The following is a 27,786-nucleotide window of genomic DNA, read 5'->3' on the forward strand; positions in this document are numbered from 1 at the left end:
TTCACTCGCCTTTTCTGTGTCCAAGAAGCAAAGCACACTGGACAAAAATGTGGATAAATGAATGATACATTTCTTTATTAATTCACATACTTTATGTTTGATTATTAGCTTGGATCTTAATTTCACTCTTCTTAAACTTCATAGTTTTATTTGTTTCAATATTAAAACACCTTAATTATGAAACAGATGCAAAGGAAGCAGACAAATCCTGTTATAACTTCAATGAATAATTAAATGTTATCAGCCTAAGAAACAAATTCAAATCATTTCCCCACTTTTATCATTAGATGTTCCTTAGTGTTTAGATCTGGTCTCAGGATGATAATGTAGCATTTAGGAAAGAAGATGCAGCCCAGTAGACCAGCACTGGAGGCCAAGATGGAGAAGACCTGCACGACCACCATGAACTTTCCTTTAGTGCTCAGGTAGGTGGGCAGGAAGGAGACCCAGACGCTGCAGAAAACCAGCATGCTGAAGGTGATCAGCTTGGCCTCATTGAAAGCCCCAGGCAGATTCCTTGCTAGGAAAGCTACGGTGAAACAAATGATAGCTAGGAAACACATATAGCCAAGGACAAGATAAAACATGATGACAGAGCCTTCGTTGCACTGAAGGATGATCTCTCCTGGCTGGGTGTGCAAGTCAGAGTCAGGGAATGGGGGAGAAATACCCAGCCACATGGCACAGATGAAAACCTGGCCACCAGAACAAGATAGGATGATGGAGTTGGTCAAGCTCTTTCCCAACCATTTTCTCACCCTGTTCCCTGGTTTTGTGGCAAGGAAGGCCAATACCACTGTGATTGTTTTGGCCAATACAGTAGACACAGCTACTGAGAAGACAATGCTGAACACTGTTTGTCGGAGAAGACAGGTGGCTCTTCTTGGTCGGCCAATGAAGAAAAAGGAGGACAAGAAGCAAAGCAGGAGGGAAACCAGGAGGACAAAGGAGAGGTCCCGGTTATTGGCTCTGACAATGGGAGTTTCTAGGTATTTAATGAATATGGTTAAAACAAAACCTGTGATTAGAAACAAGACTAGAGAAAAGGAAGAGAGGATGATGCCCAGATGTTCTTTATAGGACAGGAAGCTTATTCTCTTGGGGACACATTGAATTCGGTTCTCATTTGGATATTGATCATCTGGGCACTTGGTGCATTTTTCAGTATCTGAGAAAAGAGAAAATAATATATTTTTTTATAATTTGTCCTTTCACATTTAAAGAAAGTCCTTGGTTGGATATCAGCCAATCTTACGAGAGAGGCAAGCAATAGGATGCCTATTAAAACTCTCTGTTCTGCTGAGACAAGCTGTTTTCATCAGAGAGAGGAAGTGCCATTGATACCTGAATCTATTTCATGTAACATTTAAAGGTGAACTGAATTGAATGACTCCAAGAGGAACCCGAAATTATGTGCTACCTTTATCCAGAGAAGTACCACATCATTCAGATTCTGAGATGGCTTATCACTAGAACTGTGATGGCGAACCTATAGCACACGTGCTACAAGTGGCACACGGAGCCATTTGTTAGGGCACTCAAGGTGCTGCCCTGTCAGTTGGCCAGCGTGCATGCGCATTGTAAGACACACTGTGGTCAGCTGACATTGGCCTTCTTTTGATGCCCTCAGGAGATTTCTTGAAGCCTCCTGAGTGAGAAAAACCAGCCTACAGACAAACCAGAAGTTCAGGGATGGACTTCCAGTTTGGCCGTAAGGCCGTTTTTTGCCCACCAGAGCCTTCAGGGGCTTTCAGAATGCTTCCCTGAAGGCTCCAGAGGGCAAAAGCTAACCCTACAAGCAAACCGGAAGTGACATCAGGTTTGTCCATAAGTCCATTCTTCACCCTCCAGAGTCTTCAGGGAAGCCTCCTGAAGGCTCCGGAGATAGAAAATCAGCCCTACGGACAAACCAGAAGTCACTGTTTCTGAACTTCCAGGTTCCCCGTAGATCTGTTTTTCACCCTCCAGAGCCTACAGGGAAGCTCCTGAGGCCTCTGGAGAGAATCCGGGAGGGGGCGGGAGAGGGTGTTTTCGCCCTCCCCAAGCTCCTAGAAAGCCTCTGGGGGGGCACTGGTCAAGCACGCATGCATGCAAGAGGTTCGCATATATAGCATTATGGATATGGCATGCCTACACATGACCCCTTGTGCTCCCCGCTTCTGGCACGCGGCCCAAGAAAGGTTTGACATCACTGCACTAGAACCTTTGGAGGTCAAAAACAGAAGGCCTCTCCATCTTGCCAGGGTTGAGTCGAAGTCAGTTTATCCCGGTCAAACGATCAGGTGCTCGGCATCCACTACAACAGTACATATATTTGGCGTGTATGGATGATACCATATGTCAACTGTCCCACTGGGTTAGACAGCACAAGAAACTCCTGGGACATTTTTTTATCAAGAGTATAACTTTAAGAGGCACAGAAGAAGAAAAGCCAGTTCTAATTATTTCGCATACAAACAGCATAGAAAAACTCTCCCCCCTTCCCAGGCCTGCCATTGTCCATTGTCCACCAATCATTTGCATTTGCTTTGTTTTGGGAATGGTTTGTCTGCCTGAGATGTTCCCAGAAGGTAACCTTGTGGGTGTTAGAACAGTCTCAGGCTTCCAGTCATCACACCTCCAGTCCAAATTTCCCTCCCTATCCTCTCTTACTTTTCAATGCATTCCCTTCCTCTCCTGTTGCAAGCAGGGCCAAGTAGTGAGTCATAATGCTCAACACCAAACTGACAAATGACCTCACCTAGCATGTAATCATCATTTATCATGTAAATGATAAAGTAGAAAGAAGAAAAGTTAAAGATACACTCCTGAAGGATACCCCATGGCTGGAGCTTAGGATGTAACTTCTGTCCCACAACACCACTAACTGTAGCTGTCTATTAATAAAAGAGATGCTGTGTAAAACTTCCTCCCAATTCCAATCCCAATCCCTGAAACAGGTCCAAAAGGGTACCGTGGTATCAAATGAGATCCAGAAGGACAAAGATGGTTGTACCACTACCCATCTTCAGACATCCTCTGCAAGTTCAACCAAAGCCATCTTGCTACTGAGTCCCAACCATACTCTCAAGAAACCTTCCCAAAAATTTGGACCCTTGTCAAAAGTTGACCAACACAGTTGGGGGCATGGAGAGACTCTTGGGAAAGGTGTGCACTACCACCTGTCTATGAGCTGAATGCATCACTTGTAACATCTTAATGTATCCCCCTCTTGCAGTCTTGGTTTTTTTTATGTTTCATTTCTTTTATCTGGTTCTGTAAAATGTTTCATTGTTGGTTTATAGTATGCTGTCCATAATTATGAAATGGGTGGCATATATAAATTTGATAAATAATGAAAGAAATAATTTTATGTAAACAAAGAAAAAATTAACATTAAATATTTCAATGTTAATGATCAATTCTAAATGAATTCAAGCAGAACATTTCAGTGTTTATCCATCTTGCAAGTACTTACTTTCTAAAAGTGAGAAATTGGAGCAATATATTTGCACACTAGATTTGGTAACAATTTTAAGCAATGATTGAGTGCTAAATGGATATGGATGGATCTAAGGCTCTTTCATTGAGAGTCACTCACCTTCCTGAGTGGAGATAGTCCCCTCCGGACAAGGAACACAGTCGTAGCAGCAAACTGGCTTTTCTTCTTGAGCCCGCTTGACAAATCCAGGGCGACAATTTTCCACACATTTGGACTGAGGAAGAGTCTAAGCAGAAAAACAAGGAATGCCAAAGAAAATATGCTAAGAGTCGCCATTCATGGAAAATGAAGGTTGACATGAACATTAGCCAAATAGTCTCTGGGCTTCACCTAGGTAAATAGCAAATTGCTAACTAGTTCTAAATAATTGTAGGAGATACCCCCACTGGCAGATTCTTCATTCAGTTCTTGCCTTTCGCATCTTGCAAATCTCATTACAATGTGATACATTTCTATGTATATATTTATTTTATATTTATATAAATGATATAATTGAACAAATTATATTTATAAATTTTATATTTATTATTTCTATACTACTTCAGCTTCAACCGCAATAATACACGAGCACACTATAGATACAAACTCAAGCTCCAAACTCGATTGCAGAAAATATGACTCCAGCAACAGAGTAGTAAATGCTTCGAACGCACTACCTGAGTGCCGTTACATCCTCAAACCCCCATAATTTCAGCCTTAAACTCTCTACTGTTGACCTCACCGCATTCCTAAGAGGTCTGTAAAGGACGTGCATAAGCGCACCAGCGTGCCTAATGTCCCTATCCAATGGTCCCCATTTATTTGTACCCATTTCCTGTGTTCTTATTCATGTTTATTCTTATTCTGGTTGACTTGTACATGAGTGACAAACTAAATAAATCAATAAAATAAAAATAAATTTAATTAAGTCTTGATGGAAGGAATGTAAGCATTAAGCGACAATCAGTTGATTCCTCCTCAAGGTTGTGTTAACACAATTTCCTCCGAACGGCACTGAGTGGCCCTCAGGCGACCCCCCCCTGCAGACAGCAACTCCAGCTGATGGCATTCCAGCTTTGACCTCGGATCACCGCGGCCCTGGTTTGCTTCGCAAGGCGCCCCCAAACTGTACTGCCGCCTCAGGGGATCGGGGAGTTTGATGTTGGGGTGCTGTGGGCCTGGGCGATAAGTTTTCCTTACTATCGCCGTTGCTGACCCAAGCGCTCCCTCCCCCTTTTTTTCCCTTTTTCCAACGCGGCCTTTTTTTCTGCCTCCTTGCTATCACCACTGTGGATCAGCTGCTGAAATCCCAGCTTTCTTCTCTTTTTCTCTTCTTTTTCTTTTGGGCGTGCCACTTCTGACGATGCTGCTCTCCGGCTGCTGCAGCCATGGAGACCTCTGGCCATGACGAGAGTCCTGCATTTTACTCTGTGTTTACAATCCTCGCAGAAGAGAAAGAAGAGGATGAAGAGGACGTGGATACCAACCCCCTCGGCCACCTCAAACTTTCAGACCTTGCCCTCCTTTCTGGACTCCACAGGGGAGAAGATTACGAGCACAAAGACCCCCCTCTCTCAACTTATTACAAACTCTATCTATTTCAAATATGCGCCAACCGTGTTTGCGGTTCAAGAACTGTGCCTAACTTGTTTGCTGAGTGTAGGAGTGAATGTTGGTATGGATGGGGTGAGAGAGTGTTCCCATGCATTTTTAATTTAAATTAATTCATTTTTATCTATTGTACTATTGTATATTTTATTATTTCTGGCGTATGCATGTGGAGAATGTGTGGCCGGTATGCATGAGGGGTTTGAGAGTGTGGCCTGTAGCCCCCACCACTGAGTGCAGAAGCAGAAGTGGATGGGGGCCCAGAACCACCTCTCGTCCCAGGGTGTATGATAAAAATGGCCTGCCGGGGAGAATGGGGGCCGTGGGAGGGGAGGAGGGGTCTACAGGGGTGGGGACGGGCCGGAGCATCCCGGTCATGTTTGGGAGAGGCAAGTACGATGGGAGTTACAGGGCTAGCCATTACCGGGGAAGGAGGGTTCGCTACGTCACAGTGATCCCTCCTTCTGGCCCTGATAGCTCAACTCAAGGACCAGGTGGAGAGGGATGTCAGGGCCCTGGTCTCAGGTTGCTGTTGCTAAATGCCAGGTCTGTGATTTACAAAGCTCCCCTCATCCGGGACTTAATATTAGACGAGGAGGCAGACCTGGCATGTATTACTGAGACCTGGCTGGGCCATGAGGGAGGAGTCCCTCTCTCAGAAATGTGCCCAGAAGGGTTTCAGGTGCTCCACCAACTGCGACACCAGTTAAGGGGTGGGGGAGTGGCAGCCATCATCCGAGAGTCATTAGTTCCTTGTGGGATCCCTGCTCTGGAGACTGTCAGGTGTGAGCCACTTCTGGTGAAGTTGGACCTAGGGGGTCAAGTGGGCTTGTTTCTAACGTACCTACGTCCCAGCTGCGTTACAACAGCCCTACCTGTGCTCCTTGAGTCAGTAGCTGGACTGGCGGTTGAGTTCCCCAGGCTGATAGTACTGGGGGATTTCAACCTGCCATCTCTTGGCAAATGCTCGGATGGAGTGCAGGAGTTCATAGCTTCCATGACAACCATGGACTTGACCCAGGTAATTCATGGTCCGACTCATACAGCGGGTCACACGCTTGACCTCGTGTTTCTCTCGGGACAGTGGAGACGTGATCAGGAACTGAAGGGCATTGAGATCTCGCCCTTGTCATGGTCAGATCACTTCCTACTGAGGCTTGACTTTCAGAAACTACTCCCCCACTGCAGGGAGGGGGAACCGATTAGGTGATTCTGCCCCAGGCTCTTGATGGACCCTTTGGGATTTCAGACGGCACTTGGAGAGATACCTGACTCCCTTGCCCACAACCCGGCAGATCCCTTGGTCACTGCTTGGAATACAGCGGCAGCTGAGGCTCTGGACCGGGTTGCACCTTTGCGGCCTCTCCACGACAGTGGATCCAGGAGGGCCCCTTGGTTTACCGAGGAACTCTGGGAGATGAAGCACCAAAAGAGAGGCCTAGAATGACATTGGAGGGTTAGTAACTCCGAATCTGACCGAACACAACTAAGAGCCTTTATTAGGACTTATTTAGTGGCGATACGGGTGGCAAAATGTGCTCATTTTTCCACTCTTATTGCATCTGCAGAATCTCACCCAGCCACCCTGTTTAGGATCACCCACTCCCACCTGAAAGGGAGGGGCGCAGGAGAGCCCTTACAGGGTAGAGCTGAGGAATTTGTTCAGTTTCTGTCGGATAAAGTCGCTCGGATTCGGATGGACCTGGACTCCACTTGGACAGCACCAGCCGAGGTGCCGAGGGAGTGCCTTGATCAGATTTCTTGGAGCGAGTTCCAGCTTGTTGCTCCTGAGGAAGTGGACAAGGCCATGGGAGCGGTGAGCGCCTCTACCTGCTTACTGGTCCCGTGTCCCTCCTGGCTGGTCTCAACCAGCAGAGGGGTGACACGAGACTGGCTCCAGAGGATTGTTAACACCTCTCTTTGGGAGGGATCTTTCCCGCACTCTCTAAAGGATGCAGGTGTGAGACCTCTCCTTAAGAAGCTTTCCCTGGATCCAGCTATCCTTAATAACTATCGTCCAGTCTCCAACCTCCCTTCTCTGTAGCTGTTCCTACCCCTAGAGATCCGGACCCTTTCCACTCTCTCGGCCTTTCGAAAAGCCACCAAAACCTGGCTGTTCCGGCAGGTCTGGGGCTGTTGAACAAGGTCCAGCCCCACCTAGATGGATTGTATGGTGTGTTGTTTTAAAATTGTATTTTAAATTGTATTTCTCTATTTTTAACTCTTAATTTTTTATCTTGTTCTGTAAACCGCCCAGAGTCCTACAGGATTGGGCGGCATACAAATCTATTAAATTACAAATTAAATTAATTACTCTGTTCTTCACATATTCATGAGTTTCAAGTTTGACGATTTAGTCATATGCATGAAGAACTCTGGCAAAGTCCTGGCTGTTTAACAATGTCACAGACCCAGAGGACAATATCCCTAATCTGACATTATGAATCCTGATTCAAAATCTCATTTCCACTGGGATTTCACTGGGATGTCAATTGAGACCTGAATAAATTTTATTGGATCCATTCAAACCAGAGGTGGTACTCAGCAGATTCTGAACAGTTCTGGAGAATCGGGAGTGGAAATTTGGAGTTTGAAGAACCGGTAAATACTACTCTGACTGGCCCCTCCCCCATCTATTCTCTGTTTACCGACTCCCAGCTGATTGGGAGGGAATGGGGATTTTGCAGTAACCTTCCCCTAGAGTGGAGAGGGAATGGGGATTTTATAGTATCCTTCCCCTGGAGTGGGCAGGGAATGGAGATTTTACAGTATCCTTCCCCTGCCACGCCCACCAAGCCATGCCCACAGAACTGGCAGGAAAAAAATTGAATCCCACCACTAATTCAAACCTGAACTTAGGCACAGGTGAACAGAATTGCCTTTTTCTTTACAAACTGCAGATAAGTAACAGGTGAAGGACATCTTGATTAATACTACTGAATCCTCCCAAGCTTTCTACAAAACCTGTCAGGCTTAGACTCCCCATGTTCAAGTCTGAAGATTGACCCAATTTGAAATGGGTTCTAAGGCTCTGGAAAATTAAAAAAATAAATAAGCTACCTTGTTGAGCAACTTCAGTTTTGACAGGGCATCTTGGCTGACATCAAGTGTGTGTCTTTCAAATGTCCCCATTTGTTCTCTGATGAGATCCTCTTTGGGGACAATCACTAAGCTCATGATTTTGAAACCTGCTGCTATTTCTCCATTTTGGTCCAAGTGCAGTTTCCGCTGGGATAGATTGCAAAATTCATTCTTCTTCAGGAAGGGGTGGAACTAGAATCAAAACATTGAGAAATTTTAAACCCTGAGACCTTAGATAATTATTCCATATGACCTTTTCATATTTGATTCATTCTTCTAAAATAAGATGGGGAGATACAACACTCTTCCAATAACTGAAAAAGGTGCATAGAAATTTAAGATGTTTTCTCTTAAATGTATTCCAGAATGAATGTGTCTCAAATGGGGAAATGAGCTGGGTTACAAGAGAGATTCTGGCTGAATGAGAAGAAAAAGAGGACTAGTTTTAGAAGTCCTGTCTCCCCTTCACTGATTGCCATAAGGCTAAGAACGAGCAACCATCAATCAAAGATTTAACTCAGATTCCTGCAGAGAGAAAAAGTTGGGCTAGATGACCTCAGGATCTCCTTCAAATTTATGAATGTAAAATTCTATTATACTAATCACAAACTGATGCATAATGGAATCTATTTAAATGCTTTTTTAAATATTGGAAATGATTCTATATAATATGTGTCATCAGTGCCCACTCTTTGGAACCTTATCCCATGATTGATTAGATTGGCCAAACCTATTGGCCATTTGTAGCACAAGGAGGTTGAAAAGGTTCCCCTCCTCCTTTGAACTTCTTCTCTAAACGAATTAAGTTTGATGTTAGGACACTGTACCTCCCATGGCTGCAATCTTAGAGCCCTCAAACTCTTTTCACTCTGCTTCCTTCTCCTCCTGGATCTGGAGGAATATGCAGCATTCAAAGCATAGGCCAATGTCTTAAGAACACTGTGAATATAGTGGTGATTTTTAATCTGGGTCCTGTTCCTTTTATTCTCGTTCTTCATTGGGGCTTTTTGGATGCACATTTTCCGGCTTTTGACTGAAAACATGTTCTTGGATAAAGAACAGTGAAAAGACTGCTCTTCAAACTCAGGGTCCAGAAACAAGATAGGTACAAATGTATTATCATTCAGCCATTGTTTCAACAGAAAAGCGAATGTCCAGATACTATGGACGTGTTTGTAAACCATGTGCTTTTTCCTGTTATATGTTCCCAAAACTGTCATGATCCAGACTTTCCCTTCAACGGGTCGTGGCAAACCTTCAAGGGTTAAATGGAAAGGATAAATTCTTTCCCAGATGGAACTATATTCTAGGAAGTGAACCAAAACATTGACTTCTCTCCATTTGGAGAAGGCATGCCTGAAGTATGCTAAGTTGATGGTATTTGAGAATTGTTGTGACATAACAACACAAATTCCATTCCTGACAAGCAAAGGAGTAAAAGTCCTCATGAAAGTCTCTCCATTCTCTGTGTTTGAAGCAAAGAGACCAATTAAGACCCACCTGAAATGGAGGAGCAATTGGACAATTCCTGGATAATGGATTCCTTCTTTTGTGGACATCCGGTAGAAAAAAGGGAATTGTCTTTTGTCACTCAGAGCATCTGAAACAATCCCCGAACTGATCTGAAAAAGCAATCAAGAATTCTGTGTTATACTTGCGATCAAATCAAGTCCAAACAACAAGATTTTAATAAATACAACTTGGTTCTCATGAATATATTAGAATAGTTGATTGTTGATTAGTTCTTAGCTTTATACATGTAAATATCTCAGTTGGATATTTATTGAATAGTTCAGTTGGAAGAAAAGTCTCACTGGGACCTTTGAACTTTTGTGATGAATTTCAGCAGATTAGGGTAAAAATAGTTGATATGTGGCTAATGTAATTTTTAAAATAAACTGGTTATTTAATGCTACCGATCACTATGCATCCATACATATGTTTTTTACTAAATGTACTTAAGATGTCTTAAGTATAGTTAGTAAAAATGTACATAAGACTCTGAATAAAGGTAGTACATAATTTGGAGTTCCTCTTGCACTCATGGGTACTGCTCAATGAGCAGGTGGCAGCCATGGGTAGAGGGCCTTCACAGGGATTCTTCTGGTGTTCCCATTGTGCTTCTTCCTCTGCTGGGAAGCCTTGCTCATTTTTTAGCCTCCTTCAGGCTAAAGAGGGGGGCAAAAATGAGTGTTCCGCCACTACTGCATCTTTCTTTTTACAGATGTGCCTTTCAGTGGACACAGAGGCTCTCCTCATGTTCACACCTGTGCAGCAGAAACCCACAAAGAAGGAAGATGGTACCATGACAAGATATGTCTGCCTTGATGCTTGCCTACTCCCCACTATGATCTTAATCTCTGGTAATGAAACTTTCAATGGCCAAAGGAGCTTTTAAATTTCATAGAGAGGATATGATTGGATGTACCACTAACTAACCACCTTCCCTCTCATTTACAAATTGCAAATCACGTACACCCTGTTTCCCCGAAAATAAGACATCCTCAGATAATAAGCCCAATCAGCTTTTGAGCACATGTGCTAAAATGAGCCCTCCCCTGAAAATAAGCCCTCCCAGAAATATTGTAACACAGAAGCAGACATGAGGTGATCATGCTCACTGCCTCCTGCACCTCAAAAATAATTGGACCTCCCCAAAAAATTAGGCCAAGTACTTATTTTGGGGGGGTCAAGGAAAAATAAGACCCTGTCCTATTTTCAGGGAAACATGGTACAAACCTGCGGGATTTTATAGAAGGCTACTAATGCTGACATCTGGATTGAGACATCCCAGTCAGCTCCATCAATAAGGGCCAAAATATTGTCCTTCTTTCCACAGCTGAAGTTGGGAACATTGGCTTCTCCTGTAGAGAGTATGTTCAGTAAGGCATGTGAAGTGCCAAGGGTGCTCAAATAGTTGTCATGGATGTGATAGCCAAGTGTGAGATTGTGCAGGAAATGGGGATTCTTGTTGACCGCTTGAGTGGCGAATATGTAGCGTAGGATTTTTGAAAGATCAGTAAGACCCCTGTGTTTAAAAATGTACATTTTATCATTATGATCATTGTCATCTTCATCTTTGACATTTTCATCATCAAAGAAACTACAAAATACTTTCTTAAAACATTTCATCCTCTTTGTTTCCACAAGACTATTGAGTTTTAAAGAAACAGTGATCCAAAACCAGATGAATGAAGCTCCATAATTCATAAGGCTGAATCAGGACCCAGAGGACCCAGAATGAGGACCCAGATTGTTGGGGGCAGTATGCTGACTCTCTGTAAACCGCTTAGAGAGGCCTGAAAGGCCTATGAAGCGGTATATAAGTCTACTGCTATAATCAATTTTAAGAACAAAGCTCAGGAAGAGATTCTAGTGGGTAAATCTAGTAGTTAATGCATCTGGCTAGAAAGTGGGAGACTGTGGCTTTAAGTCCTGCCTTAATCATGAAAGTCTTCTGAGTGTTTTGGGGTCAGTCACTCTTTCTCTCTCAGCCGAACACAACATCACAGGATTATTGTTGTGAGAAAAACAGGAGGAGGAAAGTTTGTTAGATACGTTTGTTGCCTTTAGTTATTTGTAAAATTAATAAAACAGGATATAAATAAATAAATGTCTGAACAAATCGTTTCGTTTCGTTTCATTTCGTTTATTGTATTTATAGGCCGCCCTTTTCCCTGAGGGGACTCAGGGCGGCTTACAATCACAAGGGAAGGGGGTGCAGTATCAAAAGACAAAACAAAATGTGAACAAAGAAAAAAAAATAAAACACAACTTTCGTTCAGCAATCAACACTCGGGCGGGTAACTTGGAAACCTATCCCCAGGCCTGCTGGGAGAGCCAGATCTTGAGGGCTGCGCGGAAGGTCTGGATGGTGGTGAGGGTACGAATCTCAACGGGGAGATCGTTCCACAGGGTCGGAGCTGCAACAGAAAAGGCTCTCCTCCGTGTAGTCGCCAGTCGACATTGACTGGCAGATGGAATTCGGAGGAGGCCCAGTCTGTGCGATCTAGTTGGTCGAAGGGAGGTAATCGGCAGGAGGCGGTCTCTCAAGTACCCAGATCCACTACCATGGAGTGCTTTAAAGGTGGTCATCAGTACCCTGAAGCGCACCCGGAGACCGACAGGTAGCCAGTGCAGCTCGCGGAGGATGGGTGTAACGTGGGCGAACCGCGGTGCGCCCACTATCACTCGCGCGGCTGCATTCTGGATTAACTGTAGTCGCCGGATGCACTTCAAGGGCAACCCCATGTAGAGCCCATTGCAGTATTCCAGCCTAGAGATCACAAGGGCTCGAGTGACTGTTGCGAGAGCCTCCCGATCTATGTAGGGCCGCAACTGGCGGACCAGGCGAACCTGGGCAAATGCCCCCCTGGTCACAGCTGACAGCTGGTAATCAAAAGTCAGCTGTGGGTCCAGGAGGACTCCTAAGTTGCGGACCCTATCTGAGGGGTATAAAATTTGACCCCCCAGCCTAAGTGTTGGTACATTAGCCAAATTGTTGGGAGGGAAACACAACAGCCACTCGGTCTTGTCCGGGTTGAGTACCAGTTTGTTAGCGCTCATCCAGTTCTTAACGGCCTCAAGACCCTGGTTCATCACGTCCACCGCTTCATTGAGTTGGCACGGGGCGGACAGATACAGTTGCGTATCGTCCGCATATTGGTGGTATTTTATCCCGTGCCTCCGAATGATCTCGCCCAGCGGTTTCATGTATATGTTAAATAGTAGGGGGGATAAGACCGAACCCTGGGGCACCCCACATGTTAGGGGCCTCAGGGACGATCTCTGCCCCCCGACCAACACCGACTGCGACCTGTCCGAGAGGTAGGAGGAGAACCACTGCAGAACAGTGCCTCCCACTCCCACCTCCCGCAGTCGTCGCAGAATGATACCATGGTCGATGGTATCGAAAGCCGCTGAGAGGTCAAGGAGAACCAGAATGGATGCATAGCCTCCATCTCTAGCCCTCCAGAGATCATCGGTCAATGCGACCAAAGTGGTTTCTGTGCTGTAACCAGGTCTGAAGCCAGACTGGAAGGGGTCAAGATAACTAGCTTCCTCCAAGGCCCGTTGAAGCTGGAAGGCCACCACCTTCTCAACAACCTTCCCGATAAAGGGGAGGTTGGAGACAGGACGAAAGTTGTTTAAAATGGCTGGATCCAAGGATGGTTTCTTCAGGAGGGGTCTCACCACCGCCGTTTTAAGTACGGCGGGGAAGTGCCCCTCCCGAAGGGAGGCGGTCACGACCGCCTGGATCCAGCCATGTGTCACCTCCCTGCTGTTGGCAACCAGCCAGGAGGGACACGGGTCCAGAATGCAGGTGGTGGCACTTACAGCTCGAATGGCCTTGTCCACATCCCCAGAGGCAACATCCTGGAACTCAACCCAGAGATGATTTGCCAAGTGGTCCTCCTGTGTCTCGGCTGGATCTACTGTGGTGGAGTCCAAGTCCGACCGAAACCGAGCTATTTTGTCCGCCAAGAATTGAGCATAGTCCTCAGCCCTACCCTGCAAGGGGTCTCCCGCATCCCTCCTATTAAGGAGGGAGCGGGTTATCCTAAACAGGGCGGCTGGGCGTGACTCGGCGGACGCAACCAAGGCAGAGATGTATGATCTTTTGGCTGTTCTTAATTCCCTAACGTAGTCCTTGGTGCAGGTGGTCAGAAGTGCTCGGTTCGCCTCGGACTTATCGGACCTCCACAGGTGCTCTAGGCATCTCCTCCGGCGTTTCTTCTCCCGGAGCTCCTCGGTAAACCAAGGAGACCTCCGGGATCCACTGACCCGGAGGGGCCGTAGTGGCGCAATCCGATCAAGAGACTCCGACGCCGCCGAATGCCAGCCGGCAACCAGAGTCTCCGCCGAACTGTGGGCGAGAGTATCAGGAATAACCCCAAGCTCCGTCTGGAACCTCAACGGGTCCATAAGTCGCCTGGGACGGAACCACCTGGTCGGTTCCTCCTCCCTACGGTGGGGGTTTGGCCTCCGGAAGTCAAGCCTCAGTAGGCAGTGGTCTGACCACGACAGGGGTATGATCTCATTACCCCTCAGACCAAGATCACACATCCACTGCTCCGAGAGGAATACGAGGTCGAGCATGTGACCCGCTGCATGGGTTGGGCCCCGAATTACCTGGGTCAAGCCCATGGCTGTCATGGAAGCCATGAACTCCTGCGCCCCATCAGAGCGTTCACCGAGCGATGGCAAATTGAAGTCCCCCAGAACTATAAGCCTGGGGAACTCAACTGCCAGCTCGGCTACTGACTCGAGGAGCGAGGGGAGGGATGCTGCAACGCAGTTGGGAGGCAGGTACGTTAGCAGCAAACCCACTTGACCCTTGAGGTCCAACTTTATCAGCAGGGACTCACACCCGACAAGCTCCGGAGCAGGGACCCTACGAGGTAACAAAGACTCCCGGATAACAATAGCCACACCGCCACCCCTTCCCTGGGCTCTCGGCTGATGAAGCACCTGAAATCCCTCTGGGCACATCTCTACAAGGGGGACTCCTCCTTCTGTGCCCAGCCAGGTTTCAGTAATACATGCCAGGTCTGCCCTCTCGTCAACAATTAAGTCCCGGACGAGGGGAGCTTTGTGAACAACAGACCTGGCATTTAGCGACAACAGCCTGAGACCAGGGTCCTGACTGCTCGCGCCATCTGGTCTTGGAGTGGGACTCATAGGGCTGGAAGGAGGGATCTCTGTGATGTAGCGAACCCTCCTTCCCCGGTAATGGCTTGCCCTAAAGTCCCCGCCATATCTGCCCCTCCCTGTTATGACCGCAATGCTCCGACCCTCTCCTGTGGCCGTAGTCCCCCCGACCACCCCGGTGACCCCCGCAAATCCCGGCAGGTCCTCCGAGTCAATCATACCCAAGCTCTCACACAAGCAGTCCTCACGAGTAGTTAAAAAACACAGATTACAACAATAATAATAATAAAAGTGAGGTCATTCACACCATCCCAGACAATCTCATGCACTCAACATACCAATTTAAAAAATTAAAATTTAAAAATTAAAAGAATCAATGAATGAATGAACAAACGAATGAACAAATGAACAAATGAACAAATAAAAAATGTAGGACTCCATGCAATGTTAGAATTTAACAGACTGAATAGACAATAAAAGACTGAATGACTTACGACTTAGTTTGAATAGAAGGAGCCACGTTGAAAGGCAATATTATGTCCTCTTTTTTTGCAGCAGTGGAAACTATGCCAATCAGATGGTCTCCTGGCCTATAAAAGCTCCATGGCATATTTTCATTTTGGTGCTCCAAACTAATCAGGCAGTTCGTTTTAAGCTTTCCAGAGACTCCCTGGGACAACAGCAGCATCAGAAGCAGAAGCAAAAGCAAGAGCTCCATAATTCATACGGAGGAATCAACCCCCTTCCCATTTCTAAGCCAGAAAAACAGAAAGTGTTAGAAGAATTTAAAGCAGTCTCACAAAATGGGAATCCCAGCAGCTTTCAGGATTGAGAAAGAGACAAACCGAGGTTCCCCTGGAAATGAGAGAAACATTCATTTGAGAGCACAATCTCTGCTTGTCTTTAAACTGATGCTGCATAGTATGTGATCTGAATCATTTCTCCTTTTCTGATGCAAGATCCCTTACATTTTGTTTCTGTCTCGATATTTACATCACAAGCAGTCACTGGAGACATAGCAGAAGAGGCCTCAAAGATCAAGATGGTGATAATTAAAGTGAGAACAACTTCTCTGGAGAGTCTGAAGTTCTTCCATGGTTCCATGCACAGAATGTCAGAGGAGAAAAACAAATTGATGAAACATCACAAATACACTTGGGGAGGGGAGAATATTTGGCAGCGATGAAGTCCTTCTTGTTAGGACATGTCAAGAAAGTGATGCTGGAGGAAGAAACTTCAGCACTAAGGGAATTGACTTTTGCTGTTCTTCAGGATGGCCTGTTGTCTCCAGGACTGCTTGGGAAGGTCACCCAGAGATAAGGAGTTCAGAACTACTCTTGGCTGATGTCACTTAACTTTAATGCTGTCTGTCTTCTGACCCAATGAAGCATTCGAACTCTTGAAATCAGCATAATGTTCAGATTAGGGCCTGTTTGTGATCTTCTTTTCTGTTGGAGCTCCAAATACGGTTTTAAAATTGCGTCTGCCTCAAGTGAAATTTCATTCCACCCCTCTTCTAGCCATATCCAATACTTGAGGGGCTGCCCCAGAGAAGAGGGGGTCATCCTTGACAGACTTGAACACTGAGCCCTATCTAATAAAATGAAATTCAATGTAGAAAAAAGTAAAGTCTTATATTTAGACAAGAAAAACAAAAGTACACATATAGTCTGTGTGAAACCGGGCTTCATAGCAGTGACTGTGAGGGGGATCTTGGAGTCTTAGTGGACAACGAGCTAAATATGAGCCAGCATTGTAGAGCGACAGCCAAAAAAGCCAATGCAATCCTTAGGTGCATTAATCGAGGGATACAATCAACATCAAGTGAGGTACTAATACCACTCTATAAAGCCTTAGTAAGACCACACCTAGAATACTGCATCCAGTTTTGGTCACCATGTTGTTAAAAAATACGTTGAGAGTCTAGAAAAAGTGCAGAGAAGACCAACCCGGATGATTAGAGGACTGGAGACTAAAACAAATAAAAAACGGTTACAGTAATTGGCCATGGCTAGTCTAGTGAAGAGAAGAGAAGTACCAGGGTTACTTGCAGATTTCCAATATCTGAGGGGCTGCCCCAGAAAGGAAGGGCCAAAGCTGTTTTCTATGACACCTAAAAGCCAGATAAGGAATAATGGATGGAAACTGACCAAGGAGAGATTCAACTGAGAAATAAGAGGAAATTTTCTGACAGTAACAACAATCAACCAATAGAACAGTTTGCCTTCAAGATTTTTGACACCTTCATCACAGGAGGCTTGCAAGAAGAGATGGACTTCCATCTGTCAGAAATGGTGTAGGGTGTCCTGCTTCAGAAGTTGTGGGTGCTTCATGACGGGAGGTTTTTAAGAAGAGACTAGATAGATACTTGTCTGCTTGAGCAGGGGGATGGACTAGAAGTTTTCCAAGGTCCCAGTTACCCTATCCTATCTTACCCTATCCTATTCTAAAGGAGCTATTTCAAGAGGAAATTGTACTTGCTGGTTCGTTTGGATTTTTTTCTTTGAAAAATGTTTTGCTTCTCATCCAACAAGCTTCTTCAGCTCTGACTGGATGGTGCAGAATGGAAGGATTTATACTTCTTTATACAGCTGGTCATTTGCATTCTTTTAGCAAGTCATTAAGGCCCCCTGAAAGTTTAGCTGTGTTGTCAGAGTCATCTGAACAGTGGGCCGCCTTCTTGGAATTGTTGAAAGGTCTGAGATGCTGACATGAGATAGATGAGGTCATATCCTCCATGACCTGGATGGCTGAGAATCTCCAGAGACACTATTACAGTGATAGATAACCTTTTTGTTGCCAAGTGCCCAAAGTGTTTGAATGCGCAAAACACATGTGTGCATGCACAACCTCAAAATGCACGTCCCCTGATGATGTAATGAATTGTTATAATATAAACGAATCCAATATCTAGAATATTTCATTTAAAATAAATTTATAATAGTGATACTTAAATAAATGTGGTACAATGATAATAGGGCTTACAAATATATTTGACTTGATAATATGTGATTTCACATAAATGGTAAGATGACTATGAAAAGGATGCACAAAAACTTTGTAACCAATCAACACACTGTATGTAATTGAAGATTGTTTGTCTATGTCTATCTAAAACTAAAAACTTTTTTAAAAAATGCACATCTCCTGTGCATGCACCCTGCCCCCATTTTGGCTTCCAGGTTGGTATAGGAGGCCTCCCAAGCCCAATACAGGGCACAGGGACACAAACAGGCATGTGCTCCCCCAAATGCAATGTGAGCACCTAGTGTGTATGCGTGGCAGAGACCTGAAAACTAGCTGGCTGGTGAGAGGCACGCACACATGAGTGATGGAGATGGTCTGGAGAGATGGCTGGCATCCCTGCAGGCAGGGCTCTGCATGCCACCTCTGGCAAACATGCCATAGGTTCATCATGGCACCATTCTACTCTAATTTACGATCTGACATCCCCATTGCCTTTCTCAAAACAATAGTTCATCCAACCCTCCTCCCCACCCCCACAACTATCCTGGAGCACTAACAGTGAGATTCCCAACCAAGTACACAGAGTTTGCAGATTTTTTTGGGGGGGAGGAATAAATGTCTGTTTGTCTGTGATTTTGCCATTAACATGCTTCCTGGCACCAAAATTCCTTCCAAGAGGCAATACCAAATGTCATCCAGAGTCAGCCATCCCACAACATTATTTGGACTCAAATTTGCAAATGGGATTCGTATGACCATGCCAATCACCAGCTTCACCCACCTTTTCTGTGTCCAAGAAGCAAAGCACACTGAAGAAAAGTGTGGATAAATGAATGATACATTTATTTATTAATTCACATACTTTATGTTTGATTATTAGCTTGGATCTTAATTTCACTCTTCTTAAATTTCATAGTTTTAATTGTTTCAATATTAAACCACCTTAATTATGAAATAGATGCAAAGGAAGCAGGCAAACCCTGTTATAACTTCAATGAATAATTAAATGTTATCAGCCTAAGAAACAAATTCGCAATCAGTTTCCCACTTTTATCATTATATGTTCCTTAGTGTTTAGATCTGGTCTCAGGATGATAATGTAGCATTTAGGAAAGAAGATGCAGCCCAGTAGACCAGCACTGGAGGCCAAGATAGAGAAGACCTGCACGACCACCATGAACTTTCCTTTAGTGCTCAGGTAGGTTGGCAGGAAGGAGACCCAGACGCTGCAGAAAACCAGCATGCTGAAGGTGATCAGCTTGGCCTCATTGAAAGCCCCTGGCAGATTCCTGGCTAGGAAAGCTACGGTGAAGCAAATGATAGCTAGGAAACACATAAAACCAAGGACAAGATAAAACATAATGACGGAGCCTTCGTTGCACTGAAGGATGATCTCTCCTGGCTGAGTGTGCAAGTCAGAGTCAGGGAATGGGGGAGAAATACCCAGCCACATGGCACAGATGAAAACTTCACCACCAGAAAAAGAGAGGATGATGGAGTTGGCCAAGCTCTTTCCCAACCATTTTCTCACCCTGTTCCCTGGTTTTTGTGGCAAGGAAGGCCAATACCACTGTGATTGTTTTGGCCAATACAGTAGACACAGCTACTGAGAAGACAATGCTGAACATTGTTTGTCGGAGAACACAGGTGGCTCTTCTTGGTCGGCCAATGAAGAAAAAGGAGGACAAGAAGCAAAGCAGGAGGGAAATCAGGAGGACGAAGGAGAGGTCCCGGTTGTTGGCTTTGACAATGGGAGTTTCTAGGTATTTAATGAATATGGTTAAAACAAAACCTGTGATTAGAAACAAGACTAGAGAAAAGAAAGACAGGATGATGCCCAGATGTTCCTCGTATGACAGGAAGCTTATTCTCTTGGGGATACATTGAATTCGGTTCTCATTTGGATATTGATCATCTGGGCACTTGGTGCATTTTTCAGTATCTGAGAAAAGAGAAAATAATATTTCTTTTAAAGTTTGTCCTTTCACATTTAAAGAACATCCTTCTTTGGATATCAGCCGATCTTAAGAGAGAGGCAAGCCATGATGAATTGTAAAAATATGTGCAATTATCCTGGCTTCCCATCTTAAATCAAAATTTGGACAGCTCACACACCAGCAAACCCCCCAATCACATATCTATGACTATAAAAACAACAATAAAGTCACCCCCTCTCTCTATCTCTGTTTGTGTGTCTCTGTCTCTCTCCCCTCCCTTCCTCTCTCTGTCCCTCTGTGTTCATATGTATGTTTGTGTGTGTGTCTCTCACTCACTCACGCACTCACTAATCACTCACTCTGTGTGTGTTTCTCTGTCTGTGTGCCTCTGTCTGTATCTCTCCCAACCTCCCTCCCCCTTTCTGTCTCTCTCTCTGTGTCTGTCTCTCTCTCTCTGATTCCCTCCCTCCCTCTCTCTCTCTGTGCCTCTCTCTGTCTGTCTGTCTCTCTCTCACTCACTCACTCAGACACATACACACACACACACACACACACACACACACACATATACTGGGGTCACCTTGTGTTCCAATCACAGGTTAAAAGTAACTAGCATCTGCGTTTTTCTCTTTGGGGACAGGCCCTCCCATTCCTCATCTTCCGGCTGTGGCTCCATGCCATGGAAAACATAGTGCGTGCATGCCCAGCACAATTACAGCCCGGAGCAGGACCACAGCCCCTCTCCCAACTGTTTCCTGCCGTTACGAAGTCTCTGAAGCTGTAATTTATGGGGTGTGCGCACACACCTATGTTTTCTATGGCATGGAACTGCATCGAGGCTCTGCGTGGCTGGGGATGACTCCACAGCCCATCTGGGAAGACGAGGAACACAAGGGGAGCCCCTCTCTTTGCAGATGGGCTTCAGACCAGCAAAGCCTCGTCCTACTTTTTAACCAGGCGGCTGTCAAGAGAGAAGAGGGCAGCACACACCACGTGGACTTGTGCAACAGCCAAAGAACAGGAGGTGAGGATTCAGCTGCTGCACAAGCCCAAGGGCACACACTGCCCTCTTCTCTCTGACAGCCACCTAGTTAAAAAGAAGGATGAGGCTCCATGGTCCAGAGCCCATCCAGAGGGGAGGGGTCCCCCTCACGTTTCTCATCTTCATGGATGGGCTCTAGACTTTGGAAAGAACCAGAGAGCCCATACTGGGAGACAAAAGATGGTGGGCTGGTTTGAATGTGGACGAGCAGGCAGTTTTGGGCCAGCACCCATTGCCTTTCTCAAGGCGGGCCACTAAACTGCCCGCTCACCTGCATTCAAACCAGCCCGCCTCCTCTCTTTTGGCATGGGCTCTCTGGAGGGGGACAGAAAGTCTCTCCCATGGCCTACTTCCTTTACCTCATAGTGCAGTTCCGGGACAGTTTGGGGCAATGGGGGGGGGATTTCTTGCATGCCTTTGGAGAAAGAAAGAAGCATGCAAGAAAGCCTCCCATTGCCCAACCATTTGAATGAAGGAGGCTGCAGGCTCCTTTGCCCTCGGCTATGCAATCTCCTTTCGTTCTCTGCTGCCTGAATGAGTGAATGAGGCAGATGGAGAAAGGAGATCACCAAGCATTCCAACCGATCCTAAATGGAACGGTAGATTTGTGGAACCTCTTCTACCGAACCGGTTAGAACCAGCAGAAACCCACCTCTGATTCCATGACTCTAAGAGGACCCCCAAAGTATGTACTACCTTTATTCAGAAGAGTGCCACTGTTAGGTAAGCTCCCTGTTGGGAGAGCGAGTGCGTTCAGAGAAGCGTTGTGAGATTTGTGTTGGAGAACACACAAATCAGCATACAGAGACACTGCAGTTTAAATAGGCTTTTACTTTCGTGGAAATAGAGGTATCAGAGTCCATCAAACAGTCCAAGTCATACATGGATAAGACATCAATGTCTTTCAGTTAAGGGATAATCCAAATAACATAGTCCATAATCAGACAAACAGTCCAGTACTCAAAGTTTGCTAGCAGTTGCAAAACACAGTAGCTCACGGCACTTTCTTTAATTAAATGTTTTATTCATTTTCATTTTCAATTTTGTACATTCACTTATATACTGGATATTGGCAATAATAATATTATAATCGTAAGAAAAGAAAAAAAAAAAACCCCAACCGAAACACAACTCATAAACCCCACCTATCACTTTCACACACCCCTTCTTCTCCCCCTCCAACTTTCCTTTCTCCCTCCAACGATCACCCCTCCTACTTCCCTTTCCCCTCCTATCTTCCTTTCTCGCCTTTCTCACCCTCCTTCCCCTCTCATCCTCCTTACATTCCCCTCTTCCTCCCTCCTTACTTCTCCCTCTTCTTTTCCTCTACTTCTCACTATGGTGCATTTCTCTGTAGGGTTTTTACAGTGAATCATCTGGATGGTCCTTAGAACTGAGGTTACACGTGTAAGTAGAAACTGCATCAATCTGCAGAAAATATTTGCCTGTCAGCTAATCTTTGCTCTTGCAGTGTTCCCAGGGATGTTCGAGGACACGGGATGATACAAAGTAATAACCTGCAACATTTTATTCACTCATTTGATAATACTTGATTTACTTAGCTATTACAACGTGAACATTCTCACGAACACCAATGATGTAAGGACTAACCAATTATTGTGCCTTGGAGACTTGTTAGCCAATAAAGAGATAATACGTAGAGCTCAAAGAGGCTGAAAACACTATAAGAATGATGTTTCATGATTAATAAGTTTGCTGTGGATTCTCATGTTAATTCTGGATGCTCAATAAACTTTGGTTGATTCAGCTATCCGTGAGTGGACATTCCTTTCGTCTTCAGCCTCGGGAACCCTAAATGCAACATTTTGGCGCCCGAACAGGGACCCGTACTTCGTCCAGAGAAGGACAGACGCGTCGTCAGCCCAAGGGCTTTTCTTAGTAAGTATGGGATCTTCGCTTTCTCAAGAGCAAAGGAAGCATGTTAGTGAGTTAGGGTATCTTCTTAAGAAGTCTGAGTTATGTGTGTCACAAAAGGCTCTTTTTCGGCTGGTCCGTGAAATTGCTTTAAGTTGTCCTTTCTATCCTATACAAGGTTCTTTGAAGTTGTCAGATTGGGAAAAGGTTGGCAAGGTTTTGCATTCTGAACCTAGGAAAGATGTAGATGTTTTGCACGCTTGGCATTTGTGTCGGCATGCTGTAGAAATGTTTGGTCAGAAAGAAGATTCTGTTTCTTTTTTATCATCCCCTCCTTCTCAACATTCTAATACTGTGATTTTTCCTCCACTGTCTGAAAAAGAAATTTCTTCTTTTGATCTTAAATCTGAGTCTGAAATAATACCTTCTTCTCCTCCTTCTGACATTATGATAAAGCCTCCTCCATCTCTTCCACCTCCTCCTATTCCCATTCCACCTTCTCCACCTCCTCCTATTCCTACTCCTCTTTCTCTTCCTCCTATTCCTCATCCTTCTGCTAATGTTCTTCTAAAGTCTGCTTTTCAGAAAATGGTAGAAAATTGTAAATCAGATGTTAATATTTCTGGAGAAGAGTTAGCTGATTTGTTGTCTGTGTGTCCGGTTCAATATCAACCAGGGCCACAACCAGGTCAGCAGATTGCTGAGTGGGAAGGTTTGCCATTTCAGATTTTAAGGGAGTTAAAGAAGGCTATTTCTGATTATGGTATCACTGGAAATTTTACTAAAGGTCTTTTGGAAGGAATTAGGAATGGCTATACCATGATTCCGCAGGATTGGAAACAATTGTTTAGAATGATTTTGACTTCTATGCAGTATGTTGTTTGGGAAAGTGAGTATTTGCGTCATTCTCAGGCAGCTGCTTTAGGTAGTGGTGGAGTTTACACAGTGGAACAGTTGTTTGGATCAGGTCAGTTTGCAGACATTCCTAATCAGGTTTTACTTCCTCCTGCAACTTTGGCGGTAGTTTCTGAATGTGCATTCAGGTCTTTTCTCAAGGTTCCTCAAGCCGGAGAACCTAAAGTTAGCTTTTCTAACATACGCCAGGGAGTGAATGAACCTTATGCTGATTTTGTGGAGAGACTTTCAAAAGCTTTGCATCAACAGTTGGATAATCAGGAAGCGGCTGGAGAATTGCTTCGTCAGTTGGCTATTGAAAATGCTAATGTGGACTGTAAACGTGCTTTGCAGCCTTTAAAAGCTACAAATCAATACACGTTAGCAGACATGTTACGTGTTTGTCAGGATGTAGGTTCTCAATCATACAAAATGAATTTGTTGGCTGCAGCGATTCAAAGAGGGAGGAAGCCTCCAGGGAACTGTTTTAGATGTGGAAAATTAGGGCATTTTCAGAAAGATTGTCATTCAACGACATCTAGTGGTGGTTGACTATTAGCCTGTTTTTAAACAGGATGTGTTTGTTTTAATTTTCCTTTACAGTCACAGGATAAAGAAAAAGAGGTAACATGGTTTTGCTTATTGTCTTTTCTCTCTATTAAAAGGTTCCAAAAAACCTGGAGATTTGGTTTCACTTACTATTTTGCAAAAGAAATGTCTCCAAGAAATTCTAAATAAATTTAAATTGGGATATGTTGATAGAATTGCTTCTATAACCAAAAAGTTATGGTTAGCAATTCTTCCTACATCACCTTTACCTACTGGATGTCTTTATTCTATTTTGGATGAAAAAGTGATTCATATTCATGAATGGTTGAATTTGTCTGCTTCTCCTCCTAGAAACATTTTTCCTTATCAACAGGCTTTAGAAGAATTGATTATGAAAGCACGACGAAGATCTTTGCAATTAATAGGTCATGATCTGGATGGAATAGCTTTCACTCGTACTAAACTTGAACATGAACACTTGATGACCATTTCTGATTCATATCAAATTGCATTTTCCAACTACCTTGGTGATATTCAATATTCTTTACCTAAAGATCCTAGAATAGTTATTACAAATACATTGAATCTTTCATTTTCTTCTATTTTTACTCGTTCTCCTCTTCCTGAAGCATTAACAATTTTCACAGACGGATCACCCACTCGTGGAGTTGTGGTTTGGACGGATGGTCAACAATGGTTTTCTAAATTCACTTCTGTTCAGACATCTGCCCAACGTTCTGAGTTGGCAGCTGTTATTTTGGCTCTGAGATTATTTCCTGATCAACCTATTAACTTGATTGTTGATACCAAATATGTTTTTCTTGCAATGCAATCTCTTCCTTATGCTTATTGTGCTGTTTCTCTTGACGTTAATCTTTTGTCTTTATTTTTATCTTTGAAACATGTTTTGGAAGCACGTCTTTCCTTTATATGTTGAGCACATTAGGAGCCATTCTCCTTTTCAAAATCCTTTGACGGAAGGAAATAGACGAGCTGACGAGACTCTCAAAGAAGTCACAACTCTTTTTTCAGATCCTGTTGCTAGTCATTCATATTTTCATCAAAATGCTAAATCTTTGGCTAAACAATTTTCTGTTCCTATGTCTCAGGCTCGTGACATTGTTCGAGGATGTACTTCTTGTCAACAATTTGCTGTTCCTTTTCCTATGGGAGTAAATCCTCGAGGAACAAAATCTAATCAAATTTGGCAAATGGATGTCACACAATTTGCTACCTTTAAACCATTCACTTATTTACATGCATCCATTGATACATATTCTCATTTTTTGTGGGTTACTGCTGCTAGACATGAGCGCACCTTTGATGCCATGTCTCATTGTCTTTCTGCTTTTTCCGTAATGGGACGACCAATTCAATTAAAAACTGATAATGGTCCTGCGTATACTAGCAAGGACTTTAATTCTTTTTGTCAACAATGGAACATTCAATTGATACATGGAATTCCTTACAATTCTCAAGGGCAAGCTATAATTGAGCGAGCTCATCGTACATTCAAAGCTACATTAACTAAATTGGTAAAATCTGAATCTGGTCCTTTCAATTTGAGAAAAATTCAAAATTTGATCTCTATTGCTCTTTATGCGTGGAATTACTTAACTTTTCTAGATTCCTTTTCAGATATTCCAGTCAAGTTTCATTTTCAGACGTCCCCAGGTTATAAGTTGATCGTGGTCATAAATTGGACGAGGTTACGCTGCAGTTGAGGATTTGCAAACAAAGCAAGCTGTGTGGATTCCAGGCCGGTGTGTTCGTCCTTATCATGGAAAAACAAATGAAAGATCTAAGGATGCAACGTCCTCCAATATTGCCTTGGAATCACCTTGAAGATCAACATCAATTGAAAAAATCCTTTTTTCTCATGTGTTGTTTTCTCTTTTTCTTTTCTTTTCCGGTTTCTACTAACTCGGAAACAATTCCTGCTCTTCCTCTTAGTCCTAATCTTTGGATTCGTCACGCTCAATATATGTTTTTGATTCATGGTCATAATATAACTTTATATTATGAACCTCCTATGGCTCTTGGTCAAGTTGCTTTTATTCCTAATCTAATTAATTCTTCTGCTTTCATTGTTTCGCAACTTCAACATATTTCTTCTTCTTGGCTATTTTCTACTCCTCCAAATGAATTAAATTCAGTTAGATGGAAGTATATTCGCATTAACCAATTTACTAGAGGCTTATGTTTTTGTTGTTATGCTCGTCATAATTGGTTTAATCAATGGTCTGATTACTCAAAAGCTAAACGTATTTTAGATAAAGTAGGGAATTATAGTTATTGTACTCAGAAATATTGGTTATGGGGTACTATTAAAACATCACAAGGTCATAACATCATACCTGAAATGTATCCTGAAAATTTTCCTATTTTTCAAACTGTTTTTTCTAATACTGACACAGGTGGATCAATCTGTGCTGGATGGCAATTAAAAGATCCTACAATGTGGTTTTTCTTTGACAAATATGCAACTAACGTACACCCTCAAAACTATCAATGTGCTGCCATTGGATATTTGTCGTTACCTGTACAAGTGGGTGCTTATGGAAGTTTACCAACTAGAAAAAGACGTGCAGCCTTGGGATCAAAATGTTCTGATGAAGTTATTATTGATACTCAATTTTCTTCATTGCATACTTTTGGACGTGCAGTAGTTGGAGCAATAACTGGAACTATTTCTTTGGGATCATACCCAGGAATATTAACTCAAGAAAATAGACATTCTATTTTAGGTCTCACATGTCGATTGGAGAAATCTATTAATGCTACTGCTGCAATTATTAGAGACTTGCAAAATGAAATTGAAGAACTTAATCAAGATTTAATGCAACAACGTTTTGCTATAGACTATTTGCTAGCTCGTCAAGGTGGATTTTGCACTTTAGTTGGTCAACGTGCTTGTGCTGTGCATTTTCATTCACTTAATAGAACTATTGAAGATGAATTAGCTAATTTACAAGCTTCTATAAAAAATAATGTACATTATGAATTTTCTCCTTTTGATTGGTTAACTAGCTGGTTACCTAATATTTCTTGGTTAAAACAATTGTTTTTCTATGGTGTGAGTATAATTGTATTACTTATACTTTGCTGTTGTTGTATGCAATGTGTTCCTTCATTTTTTGCTATGTTTTTTGCTATGTTTCGTAAGTCTCCTGCACCTACTTTGAATATGATTCAAATGCATGCTCTTGAAAAATCTCTTTTATCGTCATTAAAAACAAAAAGAGAGGAAATGTAGGGTTTTTACAGTGAATCATCTGGATGGTCCTTAGAACTGAGGTTACACGTGTAAGTAGAAACTGCATCAATCTGCAGAAAATATTTGCCTGTCAGCTAATCTTTGCTCTTGCAGTGTTCCCAGGGATGTTCGAGGACACGGGATGATACAAAGTAATAACCTGCAACATTTTATTCACTCATTTGATAATACTTGATTTACTTAGCTATTACAACGTGAACATTCTCACGAACACCAATGATGTAAGGACTAACCAATTATTGTGCCTTGGAGACTTGTTAGCCAATAAAGAGATAATACGTAGAGCTCAAAGAGGCTGAAAACACTATAAGAATGATGTTTCATGATTAATAAGTTTGCTGTGGATTCTCATGTTAATTCTGGATGCTCAATAAACTTTGGTTGATTCAGCTATCCGTGAGTGGACATTCCTTTCGTCTTCAGCCTCGGGAACCCTAAATGCAAC

General features: G+C 43.6%; 2 protein-coding genes across 2 annotated transcripts; one reads left to right on the forward strand and one right to left on the reverse strand.

The window, feature by feature from the left end:
• Positions 1-191: 191 nt before the first annotated feature.
• Positions 192-23,067, reverse strand: LOC148047105 (vomeronasal type-2 receptor 26-like). Its single transcript, XM_087707943.1, has 6 exons — positions 23,046-23,067; positions 10,889-11,013; positions 8,977-9,771; positions 8,129-8,341; positions 3,581-3,707; positions 192-1,168 (listed from the first exon to the last, which is right to left on the reverse strand). Exons 1-6 carry the CDS (start codon positions 23,065-23,067, stop codon positions 264-266), a joined length of 2,187 nt encoding a protein of 728 aa, XP_087564069.1. The 3' UTR covers positions 192-263.
• LOC148047106 (uncharacterized) lies at positions 22,104-27,734 on the forward strand. Its single transcript, XM_087708299.1, has 2 exons — positions 22,104-22,645; positions 26,482-27,734. Exon 2 carries the CDS (start codon positions 26,523-26,525, stop codon positions 27,318-27,320), a length of 798 nt encoding a protein of 265 aa, XP_087564425.1. The 5' UTR covers positions 22,104-22,645; positions 26,482-26,522; the 3' UTR covers positions 27,321-27,734.
• The last annotated feature ends 52 nt before the right edge of the window (positions 27,735-27,786 follow it).

This window comes from Thamnophis sirtalis, unplaced genomic scaffold (assembly GCF_051295495.1).
Source record: "Thamnophis sirtalis isolate CommonGarterSnake01/CBP01778 unplaced genomic scaffold, rThaSir2_p1.2 scaffold_3, whole genome shotgun sequence".
Lineage (NCBI taxonomy): Eukaryota > Metazoa > Chordata > Lepidosauria > Squamata > Natricidae > Thamnophis > Thamnophis sirtalis.

Excerpts from the sequence above, each read along its gene's own strand:
- LOC148047106 (XM_087708299.1), top strand. The coding sequence starts at position 26,523 with ATGTGGTTTTTCTTTGACAAATATGCAACTAACGTACACCCTCAAAAC.
- LOC148047105 (XM_087707943.1), bottom strand. The coding sequence starts at position 23,067 with ATGTCAGAAGGAGGAGAAGAAG. Across the intron at positions 11,014-23,045 it reads GTCAGAAGGAGGAGAAGAAG|GAGAAGCCAATGTTCCCAAC; the intron begins GTATTATTTCAG and ends TACTCTCTACAG. Across the intron at positions 9,772-10,888 it reads CCTTCTATAAAATCCCGCAG|ATCAGTTCGGGGATTGTTTC; the intron begins GTTTGTACCATG and ends TTGCTTTTTCAG.